Source organism: Passer domesticus, chromosome 9 (genome assembly GCF_036417665.1).
Source record: "Passer domesticus isolate bPasDom1 chromosome 9, bPasDom1.hap1, whole genome shotgun sequence".
NCBI classification, from domain to species: domain Eukaryota; kingdom Metazoa; phylum Chordata; class Aves; order Passeriformes; family Passeridae; genus Passer; species Passer domesticus.
Window position 1 is genome coordinate 16228516 of NC_087482.1, and position 11537 is coordinate 16240052.

At 42.9% G+C, this 11537-nt stretch overlaps 1 protein-coding gene across 1 annotated transcript; it reads left to right on the top strand.

Moving 5' to 3' along the window:
* LOC135308335 (complex I assembly factor ACAD9, mitochondrial-like) lies at positions 1-11098 on the top strand. The gene is made up of 16 exons (XM_064433274.1): positions 1-16; positions 70-176; positions 892-992; positions 1653-1731; positions 2638-2812; positions 3411-3484; positions 4706-4781; positions 5471-5541; positions 5872-5991; positions 6617-6745; positions 7499-7578; positions 8068-8194; positions 8898-8975; positions 9462-9590; positions 10332-10404; positions 10855-11098. The coding sequence occupies exons 1-16, from the start codon at positions 1-3 to the stop codon at positions 10953-10955; spliced, it is 1536 nt and encodes a 511-aa protein (XP_064289344.1). The 3' UTR covers positions 10956-11098.
* Positions 11099-11537: the final 439 nt, after the last annotated feature.

The following is an 11537-nucleotide window of genomic DNA, read 5'->3' on the forward strand; positions in this document are numbered from 1 at the left end:
ATGGATTTTTGGGGGAGCGGGGAAGTGGCACAAAAAATGTACTGAAATAAAACCTGGTGCCTGTTCCAGGTGGGCTGGGCCTGTCAAACACCATATATGCACGTCTGGGAGAAATCAGCTCCCTGGATGGCTCCATTGCAGTGACCCTGGCAGCTCACCAGGCCATTGGGCTGAAGGTAATGCTGCTGCTCTGGGGCCAGGGCTTCTGCACAGATTGCATGGAAAAGGTGAAGTGAAAAATGTGGGGCTTAGGGGGAGCAAATCAGAATTACTGGCAAAGCATAAATCAGGTTGTTGGTGTCTGCAGCAGCCTCTGCCACTGGTTCAGTGTGAGACAGAAAGGCTGCATAGGAAGTACACAAGGAAGTTACTATTAGGATAATTGTTCTTAGGTGAATGAGTCCAAGTTGTTTTTTTTTTTTAAATTGGCTAAACTTGTTTAAAGTACCTAGAATAAATAGAATTGAAACAGTATCAGGGGTGCTCAGGTGATGAGGAAGGAAAGAATTCAGAAAAGAGGAACTTTGGCTGGCTGGGGCTGCATGTTGGGGGGCCTAGAGGAGATAACTCATCTGAGAGAAAGTGTGTCAGTTTTGAACTTGAATATAGCCATAGGTATTTACCTTTTTAGTGCTGGGTGGATGGCAGAAAGAAGCTTGAAACCACACTCAGTTTGTTATAGCAAGAGAAGATTCCTTGTGGAATTGAGCAGAGAATGCTAATGAAAAAATATTTTAATGACTGACAAATAATACAGTCTTGTTGATTAAACTGTCTCTTGCTATGCCATAAAACTTGCAGATGAAGCTTTCTAAACATGCTGGAGCTTGTCAGCTCCCTCTCTTTTCCCACAGGGTGATGCTGCAAAGTTTCCTGTGCTTGTTTCTGCAGGGGATCCTCATTGCTGGCACCGAGGAGCAGAAGGCCAAGTACCTGCCCCGCCTGGCCTCGGGGGAGCACATTGCTGCCTTCTGCCTCACCGAGCCCGGCAGGTGCTGCTGCCCCACAGCCCCACAGGGGCTCACTGCCTTAGCTGCATTGCTTCATACCTTCAGGCTTCTTTATCTGGGGCCCATGGCTTCAGTATATACATCTGTGGCTTAGTTTTGGTATTTCAAGGAACACTCCAATTACTCTTTCCCCAGCATGCTGCTTTTGGCAGTGTCCATGAAATCCTTGATTCTTGTTCTCATCCCAGGAATTCATTTACTTGAAAGGATGCTTTGTGCTACGTCAGAAATAATGTGCTGTGACTGTTCTGGGATGCTTTCAGTTCTTATTCAAAATATAAAAGCCTGTTTTGAAGGAGCTACCAAAACTAAAAGGAAGAATTTTTGTTGTCACTTAAGTGAGAGGCTCATTGTGTGTTCACATAGCTCAAAGTGTAGCTCCAAAATGTTGCTTTTGTGGCATTCTACACAGTCTGGTCAGGTTATAATCCTGATAACATGGTAATGAGAAGAAATGTCCCCTCAGGTAACTTTTAGAACTGTTCAATCTAGTGAGCTTCCTTGTTAGTTAAAAGCTAAAATTTATATACTGCTATTTGAGACCCCCTCCTTTTTACAGAATAGGAAGAGGGGGAATATGCAGTTTTGTTTTTTTAAAGCGTGTTTACTTCTTTAAACATTAGTAACTTGTTTGTTTTCTAGTGGGAGTGATGCTGCATCCATCCAGACAAGGGCAACCCTGAGTGAAGATGGGAAACACTTCCTGTTAAATGGCTCCAAGGTACCTACTCACAGACTGGGAACAGGAAAGGGGTTTCTTACAAATGTAGGAAGTGTTCTTGTCTTTTGCATCAGTCTGGGACTGGGAGGTTTCCAAGCTAGAGGAGAATGACCCTGTCAAAAAGATTAGGCACAAAGGGAATAGAAAATTATTGTTAGAGAATTACTGCATTAAACTCCTGGTAAGGAAAATGGAAAACTACCCTGGGTTCTTTCTCTGTTGGCCATTTGTGTGTTCAGCTTCAGGGCGGGTTGGTTTCTTAGTAAATCAGCCCCTTCCATGACAGCTTAGGTAAAAGGAAACCTGAACCTGTATTTGACATCTCTTCATTCTGCAGGCTAGATTTTAAAATACAACTTGATATTTAATTAGAAATAGGTCTGCTTGGAACCTTTCTGTTAAAAGAAACCGTGACAAAAGCCAGTCTTGAAGAAATCAGAGATGTCCTGGTTTCAGCAGTATTGGATGCGTTGCAGACTTGGTCTGTAGTTGTTGATCCATTTGTGGTGTGAAGAGACCCACCCTGGGGGAGAGGCTGATCAGAGAATTTCTCATCAGAGTTAATTTTTGGCCACAGGGTTTGTCCAGTCTGCATTGCCCCTGTATCTCTCAGGTGCCAGCAGCAGCAGGATGGACCAGCTTTTGTGGAAATGCACTGTGGATTTTAATTTAATGCATATTGATACTACATTCTGGTTTTAAAGTTGCTCTAAACTGAGCACATGTGGTCAGCTCTCCTCAGAAATGTGCTCACCCTGGGAGCAGACCCTCATTAGAACTGAAGGGAAGGAACAGCAATTTTTCAGCACTCTGTTCTTTTCCCAGCCTGTTACAAAACCCTGGAGGGCTGTGCCCACAAAATCAGCACATTTACCTTTCTTACACATCTTCCCTCTCTCAAAACAGGTCTGGATCTCCAATGGTGGCCTGGCCAGTATTTTCACAGTGTTTGCCAGGACAGAGATTGTGGACAAGGACGGGCAGGTGAAGGATAAAATCACTGCTTTCATCGTGGAGCGGGACTTCGGGGGCGTCACCCATGGGAAACCCGAGGATAAACTGGGCATTCAAGGCTCCAACAGTAAGAGCCACCTAAAACTGTTAGCAGAACTTGTTTTCATAGTTTAAGGTTTTATTTTGGTTGGATCATCTGAATTCAGGGCCAAATCAATACGTATTCCATGTTACAGTATAAGTTTCATGTTTCTTTAGCTGGCTTTTCCCAGGAGCCCTTCCTGACGCAGGGTCTGAAATAAGAAATCCAATTTGTGGAGTTCATTCACTGTGCAGTGAAAGAAATTATTCAGGAGTCTCAGTGGCCAATAGGTTTAATCTAGAAGTCCACGTTCTTCAGCTCTTCTAAGCTTTGTAATGATTGCATCTTTTCACCATCTTGGTGACTGTTCAGTCAGTTCCTTAGAACTAGAAATAAAGACCAAACTGTAGTTCTCTGTTTACACAGTGTATATTCATAATATTTTAAATATTTTACATCAATAACTGATGTCAACTACAGCCTTTTCCCAAATTCTCACTTCTTTGGCGAAGCATGTATAATTCTGTCATAAACAATGCATTAGGAAGACTTCATTTCCTGCTACAAATAGTGACTTAAGTTCCTGAATGTCTTTTAAGTATTTCTGTGTCATATTTGATCAAGTGTTAATTCTGTGTTTCAGCCTGTGAAGTACATTTTGAAAACACCAAAGTGCCTATAGAGAATGTAATTGGAGAAGTTGGAGGGGGATTTAAGGTAAGCAGTGGAGAATAACTACTGGTGATTTATAGAAGTCTGAAGGAGGCTGTTTCCCCCCATGCTGAAGTTTCCTTGTGGGTGGTGTGAGCACTGCCACACTCTAGGGTACAGGAAGAGAGATTCCCCCATTGATCTGTAAATTGGTGTCACTGGACAGTGCACAGTGTGCCATCATCTCAGATTTCTGTGTTTCTTCTCTTCTTGTTGGGCTTTTGGTTGTTTGTTGTGGTGTCCCCTCAGAAGAGGGAGTGACTTCAGCTGCCCTTCTGCCCTGAATGGAGGACATGTCCTCTGCTGGTTCCAGAGCAGAATGTGGGAAGGGAGACACCCTGGCACAGGCTGTGTGGATGTCACAGGGAGTGCTGGAGGCATGCCCAGCTCCAAGGTGCCCTGGCTGTCAGGTGCTTCTCCAGGGCTGCCCTGTTGCACAGGGAAATGCTGGCAGGACCCCAGGAGAGAAAACCACAGGTGGCCTTGCAGTGTAACCTTTCTCTGAGAGTGTGACCTGGGGAGTTGCTAACCTGCTCTTACTCCTTCTCCATTTCTTATTCCTGCTGTAGCAGGCAAGTCCAGGCCTAAGTGCTAAAAGAAATTATTTTCCTTAATGTAGTAGAGATTAAAAGAAGATTGTTATGGTGCCTTCCTGACAAGTTAAAATGTAGGACAGTGACTTCTTTCCTAACAGGCTTTGACATGAGTCACCCATGTTGAGAAACAACACTACAGACACCAGACTCCAAAATCTATTTTTTTTACGTTATTGGTCTGTATTTCATTTCTATACCTCCTTTCTTATCCCTTCTGTGATGTGTTGCTGAAAGCCACCTGAGGCAGAGAGCAGCCATCACAGGTCAGCTGCAAGGAGAAATACTGTGGTTTTCTTCATCTGATAAACTGGAGCCGTGCTGTCCAGCTGGAATGTTGTTTACCAGCTGCAGATAAATGCATTTTTATCTACATTTTACCTTCATCTAATTAGAGATTATTTCCAAGTCACCGGATCATCTACTTCAGATACAAAATTGGATGTAATGGGTGGCAGGAAAAGCCCAGTTTTGAAGCATTTTCCTTGGGATGCTGAGAGCTGTGGTGGCTGATGTGAGGGCACTCTCCAGGACTGGCAGTGTGTCCCAGTGAGGAGTGAAATCCAGGGAACACAGAAGCAGGAACCAGTGACCTAAGGAGAATGTGGCCTAAACCCCATCTGTTTCTTCACAGGTTGCCATGAATATCCTCAACAGTGGAAGATTTAGCATGGGCAGTGCATCTGCTGGAATGATTAAGAAGTTGATAGGTGGGTGAATTGGGAGCTCTGCATGGCTGGGTGCCAGCAGAAACTGCTCTGCCTGAGGCAGATCATGCAAGACATTCAGAGTGGGAGCAGGAGTCTTGACCTTGTCATAACAGGCTTTGATATCTTTAAAACACGAAAATATGGTTTTGAAAAATTAAATTAAAAGCCTGCTTGCAGAGGTTTTGAAATAAAGGTCTTTTTCCTTTTGTACGGTGTAGATTCAGTTCATAGAGTGGGAGGTTATTGCCTCTGTTGGACTTCCCTGAGGTAAAATGTTATTCCCAACAAAAAAACCTCTGTACTATTGATTTTAGAAGGTGTAATCTCCCCTGGAACCTCCCACCTGAATAACTGGCTCAAAGCTGCACACAGTAACTAGGGCTAAAACTGCTTTCTGCCAATTATTAGCCAAAACAGTAACAGAAGTCTCTCTAACCAATTAGCACCAAACCTGATCACTTCTCTTAAGAGTACAGGTTCATACCTCTGGTTCAAAAGCCTTTGACAGGCTGGTCCCACACTTGGTCAACAACATCAGTGTGAGGGTGATTTTCACAAAGTGCTGCTTCTGGAACAGCCAGGGGGCTCCTGGGCACAGACTGGAATGTCACCGCCCAGGGAAGGACACCAGCTGCTGGAATGGTCTGTCACAGCCCTTCTGAGAATGACTTGTTTTTCTTTCTTTGAAGAACTGACATCAGAGTATGCTTGCACCAGGAAACAATTCAATAAGAAACTCAGCCAGTTTGGATTAATTCAGGTAACAAAACATGAAACACCTAAATCTCTGTGCGAAGTGCCAGGACATAGATTGCATTGGGTGTATTTTGGCTGTACTGGTTTAAAGGATTTGCTAGAAATTTGTGTGAACCTGGTGCTGACTTCTGTACACTGATCTTTTAAATGTCCAGAATGATAAATGTATAAAAGTATTTTTTATTTATTGTTGTTTCAAAGTGGTACTTTTTATTGATTGATTAATTTGATGATGTAAAACATATAAGAACTGCAGGTCTTTTTAAGTTTGAGGGTTGATTGTGGACTTTTGCATCTGAATTTCTGTACGATTCCTCCTGTTGCTGTGTGGCAGGAGAAGTTTTGTTTGATGGCTGTGAAAGCCTACGTGATGGAGAGCATGGCTTACCTGACTGCAGGGATGATGGACAGGCCAGGCTTCCCTGACTGCTCCGTCGAGGCTGCCATGGTCAAGGTAACCAGGGCTGGGAAAAGGCTCAGTGTTCAGCCTGCAGAGGGCTGAGAACTCAGGGCTGCATTTAGAGGAGAGAAGCACTGCAGCCAGGTGGAATGACAGATACTGTTCTGTCTGTACCCCACAAGCTCAGACTCGTGCAAAATAAAACCAGCAGGGAACAGGTTGAGAATGTCACAGCCGCTGAGCTGGCGTCTGAGGAGGCCTCACATGAGCACTGGGACACTCAGTCACACTCCAGCTGCCATCCTGGCCAAGCTGCTGCTGTGCCAGCTTTCCCAGGGAGCTGATGGCACAACAAACCCTGTGGAATATCCAGGCTGTGGCTGTCAGGGTGTCCCTCATGGTCACTGCAGAAAACTCCTGCTCTGGGCTCCAGCCAAGCAGCTGCAGCTGCTCTCCCTGTGTGGGGCTGCCCCTGTCCCTGGAATGTGGAGAGTGCCCTGTGCATTGCATCACTAAATTTGACAAACCCCTGAGCCACAGGGATACTGCTCCAGGACTGGTGTAACACACAGAAAACGCTGCAGCAGTGTCCTGTGGATACAACCCCAGAGCAGGGCATCCTGTGTTTATTGCTGATTTATTATCTACTCTCTGCTGATCAAACCCTGTTCCATGGCAGGTGTTCAGCTCTGAAGGTGCCTGGGCATGTGTGAGTGAGGCTCTGCAGATCCTTGGAGGCCTTGGCTACATGAAGGATTATCCTTATGAACGCTACCTCAGAGACACCAGGATCCTGCTCATCTTTGAGGCAAGTACCAGGATCCCCTTTTTCTGCAAACTGCAGTTCACACCTCCTATAAAGGGGAGTAGAAACCTGAAGGTTTGATTGACCAGGATCTTGTTCCTTCAGCTGCAAAGTCTCTAACAGTAAAACTGCAGGACTAACCTTGTTTTCTTTGGAATATCAATAGTAGTTCCCTATAATAAAATAAGCTATGATGGCTTTTACAGACTGACCACAGTGTGAGTTACAGCAGTAACCTTTCCTCTTGTGTGCTTCTCACAAGAGAAGCAGAGAAACTCATAAAAGATCAACTTAGACATTTAATTAACTTATTGATGGCTATTTAAATTAAAAGAAAGGTTGGTTCTGAAGCTTGTTCTCTTTCCAAGCTGGATTGTCAGTGACCCATCATGTGCACATCAGACTCACTGTCAGACTTGATTTTAACTCAGCTCATTTTGAGCAGTTCTACAACTATTCAAATATTCCTTCACTGGAACAGTGCAGAGCATTTTTAATCAAAATGCATTTTGTCTGTTTTCTTTTACATTGGGGTATATTTGTGTGTTTAATGATGAGGGGCTCAACTTCTGCAATGCCCCATGAAATCAGAATTAAAACTGAGATAAAGCAAAAGGCGGCAGTTTATGTGTGGGGAGAGTCATCATGTGGTACTGGAGCAGTGGGAAGAGCACAGGGGCACAACAGACCTGCTTGGAAAACACTATTGTAAACTCTGGTTACCCACCTTCTCACTTTCTCTTCTGCTTTTTCCAGGGCACCAATGAAATCCTGAGAATGTACATTGCACTGACAGGGATGCAGCATGCAGGGAAGATCTTAACTGACAAAATTAAGTATGTTCTTATTTATTCTTAATAGTTTTAAATAAACTAAACAGAATCAGATAACTTTATAGATAAGAGGACAAACTGCAGGGAATACCTGCAGTATTTCTATTTATTGTCTGTAAAAGTTCACTGTTACAGGGACTCTGTGTTTTTAATGGGATGGTTCATAGATTTAGGAATTGTAGCATTTAATGCATTTTATCTTGGACTTTTACACAAGCTGTAATTATTTCTTTCAAGACCAGTAATTAATATTTTGTATCTGAATGAAGTTGTATTGACACAACAGCTGCATTGTGCATATTGAGTACTGGTCTCTGGAATTCCTTGTGGGTGTCTTGGAGAGCAGCTGATGACTCTTAAGGCTCCACAGTTGTTCTCCAGACTTCACAGCAGTGGATCAGGACTTGGTGCTAAAGTATTTGGAATTCCAACTGGTTGTGTCTGAACCTCTTGGAATTTTTTTTAACAGCCATTCTTTCCCCAACATTTCAGAGCAATCAAGAAAGGAAACGTGGGAGTGGTGCTGGGGGAGTTCCTGACCAGGTTACAGGACACCCTGGGCAGGAAGGTGGATCTGGGGCTTGTAGGTGACAGTGGGGTGGTGCATCCCAGCCTCCAGGTAAGGGCCTCTCTGCTGAGCTCTTGTGTTTGTTCCCTTTGCTGCTTGCCACAATTTCATCTCCTGTTTTTGCAAACCAAAATGTATACCTAGGGGCAGTGAGATTTTCCAGGGTAAGCAGATGTTGGCACCATGACAGGGTAAGAAGTTACAGTTATTGTCCAGGTATCAAGGGAGGATGAAGGCTGCTCTAAGCCTGTGTTTATACCAAATCCAGTTTTAGATCCATTTGGATAATTTGTATAAATTGAGCCTTCACCATATGAAAGCGTTTTTAATAGCTGCCCTTTGTTATAAGGTTAGTTACAAAACAGGAGTTTTTCCTGTTTAATTGGAACAGAGTTTCAGGTCAGAATGACTGTGAATTACACATACACATACTTGCTTAATCACTTAGGAAAAGGTTTTTATGACCAAAAATGAATGTTCTGTTAATAGGAAAAAGATAAGGTATATTTTTCATGGGGCGTTCTGTTAGTTACTTTTGTTATCATAAGCCTATACTAAAAGTTACTGAGGGTAAACTCCAGAAAATTGTAATGGATCTTTGAGAGAAAGAAATGCGCCTGTCTGGCTTTTAGCAGCAAGGTGGATGAATGTTAAAAAAGAGAAAATCCAGTATCCTCTTTAAAGGGGGTGGGGGTATGTTGCTTTTCTGTTATAAGACTACTCAAATTGTTCTATTTTGTGTTTTGTTTTATAGGAGAATGCCAAGAAACTTGAAGAAAACGTTTATTATTTTGGAACTACAGTCAGGGGCCTGCTAAGTAGGTTTGGCAAGGTAACTATTTATTTTGTCTGTTGTCTTTGTTACTGAATAGTTTATGCTCAGGGCCCCACTGGAACCTGCAGGGGACTGAGTGTGGCAGGACCAGCACTTCCTTCACATGACACCTTCTCACTGGGTGTGAGAAAACACACTGACATTAGGTACTCAGTGTAATGGGCAAGTTACATTGTTAGAACCAAAACCAAAGTACCAGCACCCTCAGTGAATTGGTTGTTTTCTTCTTGTGTAAGCACAAATCCTGCTGCTACAGGCATTTAACAAAGTGGTTTAAGGCACACATCAATATTACAATTTTACAAGTAGAATTTAAAAGGTGCAGCTTAGTAAACCCAAAACTAACAATGATAATTTCTGACCTAGGCTAGAACCGGTTTATGCGAAATAAAGCTGGACCTAAACATGAAGTATGGACAGTGATATTTGGTTAAAGTTTTAAATTGGCAAACCACAAGCAGATAATGATTTTCTCTCTCCCAGACAATAGTGGATGAGCAGCTGGTGCTGAAGAGAGTGGCAGATGTGGTGATTAATTTGTATGCAATGACTGCAGCCATCTCCCGGGCCAGCCGCTCCATCAGCATCGGGCTCAGGAACCATGACCACGAGGTGAGTGTCCCTCAGCACCAACCATTCCCACTCAGGCTGTGCTCCTGGCAGCAGGCAGGCTGCATCTCTGGGGAATTACAGCAAACTCTCCCATAAAAGTGCAGCAGAACGTGGCTAAACCTGCCAGAGTGCAGGAGCCTCTCAGGGGCTCTGCTTGTTGAGCTGCACACTTTCAACATGTTTAAAATACTTCTTTAACACATACACAGACATTTAGAACCTCACCACAACTCTGCACGTTCTCTCAAATCTGTTAACACCATGCAGTTCTTCCCAAGCTCTTTCCATATAATCATTAATAAAAACACATAAGCACAACAGTATTTGGGCAGCACAGCTCAGGTCAGGACAGGACAGTGCTTATTTAGTAGCTCATGTAAAGTTTCATGGTAACAGTGGTGTTGCAGCACAAGAAAAATTTGCTCCAGATCAGTGTGAAAACAAATCCAACGTGATGAAGGTTTGGCTTTGGCCTTGAGACTTTGCTCTTTGTGTGAGCCCTGCTCTGGATTGATTCCCAATCAGTCTTGGAGTAGCTTTTGGGCGAAGGCTCATCCCAGCCCTGAGCCTTGGCAGTTCTCTGGCCTCAAAGGGAGAGCTGAGGCTGCACTGCACATGACTGGGGTTCAGGGCACCATCATCAAAGAGCTTTGAGATGTTTCAATTACTGTATTCTTACTACATGGTTTTTGTTATGAAATTCATTCACTATTTTTAAACTCAGTTTTACTCCTTTTCCAGGTGCTTCTTACAAATATCTTCTGCACAGAAGCCTATTTCAAGAATAATTATGCCATGGCTCAATTAGAAAAATGTAAGTACTATAAAATAGTTCTTACGCTCTTCTGTCTTTCAGACTGTAATCAAAAAAAGGTGAGTTTGATGTGACCAACAAAAGAGTTTGGCTCCGCTTTTAATTGAAACAAGCAGCAGAGCTGGAACCTGTTGAAAAGAGTCTCTTCACTTCATAGCTAAAGCCAACTGCCAGCGTTCCTTATTGAGGAATATAATATCTACATTTCATGTATATACTTCTGACAAGTAGCTGATAGAAATGAGGGATTTGGACTCTTTGGGAAGTACTGACCAGCTGGGCATTGGGTCTCTGAAGCTCAGTCTGTAATAACCAATCTTTTTCAATAGAGAATGTTCAGTTTCTTCCTGGCCCTCACACTCTTGCATTTGTGTTCAAAAACACTTCTTGAAAGAAATTTACAACAGCTCTTTGTGGTCCCTTAGTTGACTTTTCTCTCTTTCTCCACAGATGCTGATGAAAACCTGGATGATTCCATTAAAAAAGCTGCAAAGCAGATCCTGGAGAAGAGGGCATACATCTGCTCTCACCCTCTGGACAGGACCTTCTGATTCCTCCCTGAGAGCAGGCACTCATGAATGTCAGTCAGGGAGGAATTTGCTGCAGTTCCAGTATTTGGCATCTTAAAAGCATCTGTTATTTAATGTCTTTACTAAATGTAACTGTGTAAAATAAAACTTCTTTCTAACCAAAATTTCATAGGAAAAGGATAAATACAGAGATTTCATTTAAAGCTGAAGTTATTTTATTACAGACATACATATATATATATATATATATATATATATGTCTGTTTCCCCTGTAACTGGATAAAGACAGGTGAGGTTTAGATGGGGAGATGTTTCTTCCTAGGAAGGGACTGTGGGGTTTCTCAGTATTTTTGTACTTCAATCAGCTGCTCATTCACTGAGCAAGCCTGAAAGACTTGGGTATACCTGTGTTTGAGGATTCCAGGATGAGGGAAGAGATGAGAATCTTGACTCCATGTTTCAGAAGGCTGATATATGAGGATATTATATTAAAGTACTACACTACAACTATACTAAATAGAGAGAAAGAATTCATCAAAAAGCTGGAAGGGAAAGCAAAGGAATGAATAACAAATCTTGTGACTGTTCACAGCTTTAACACAG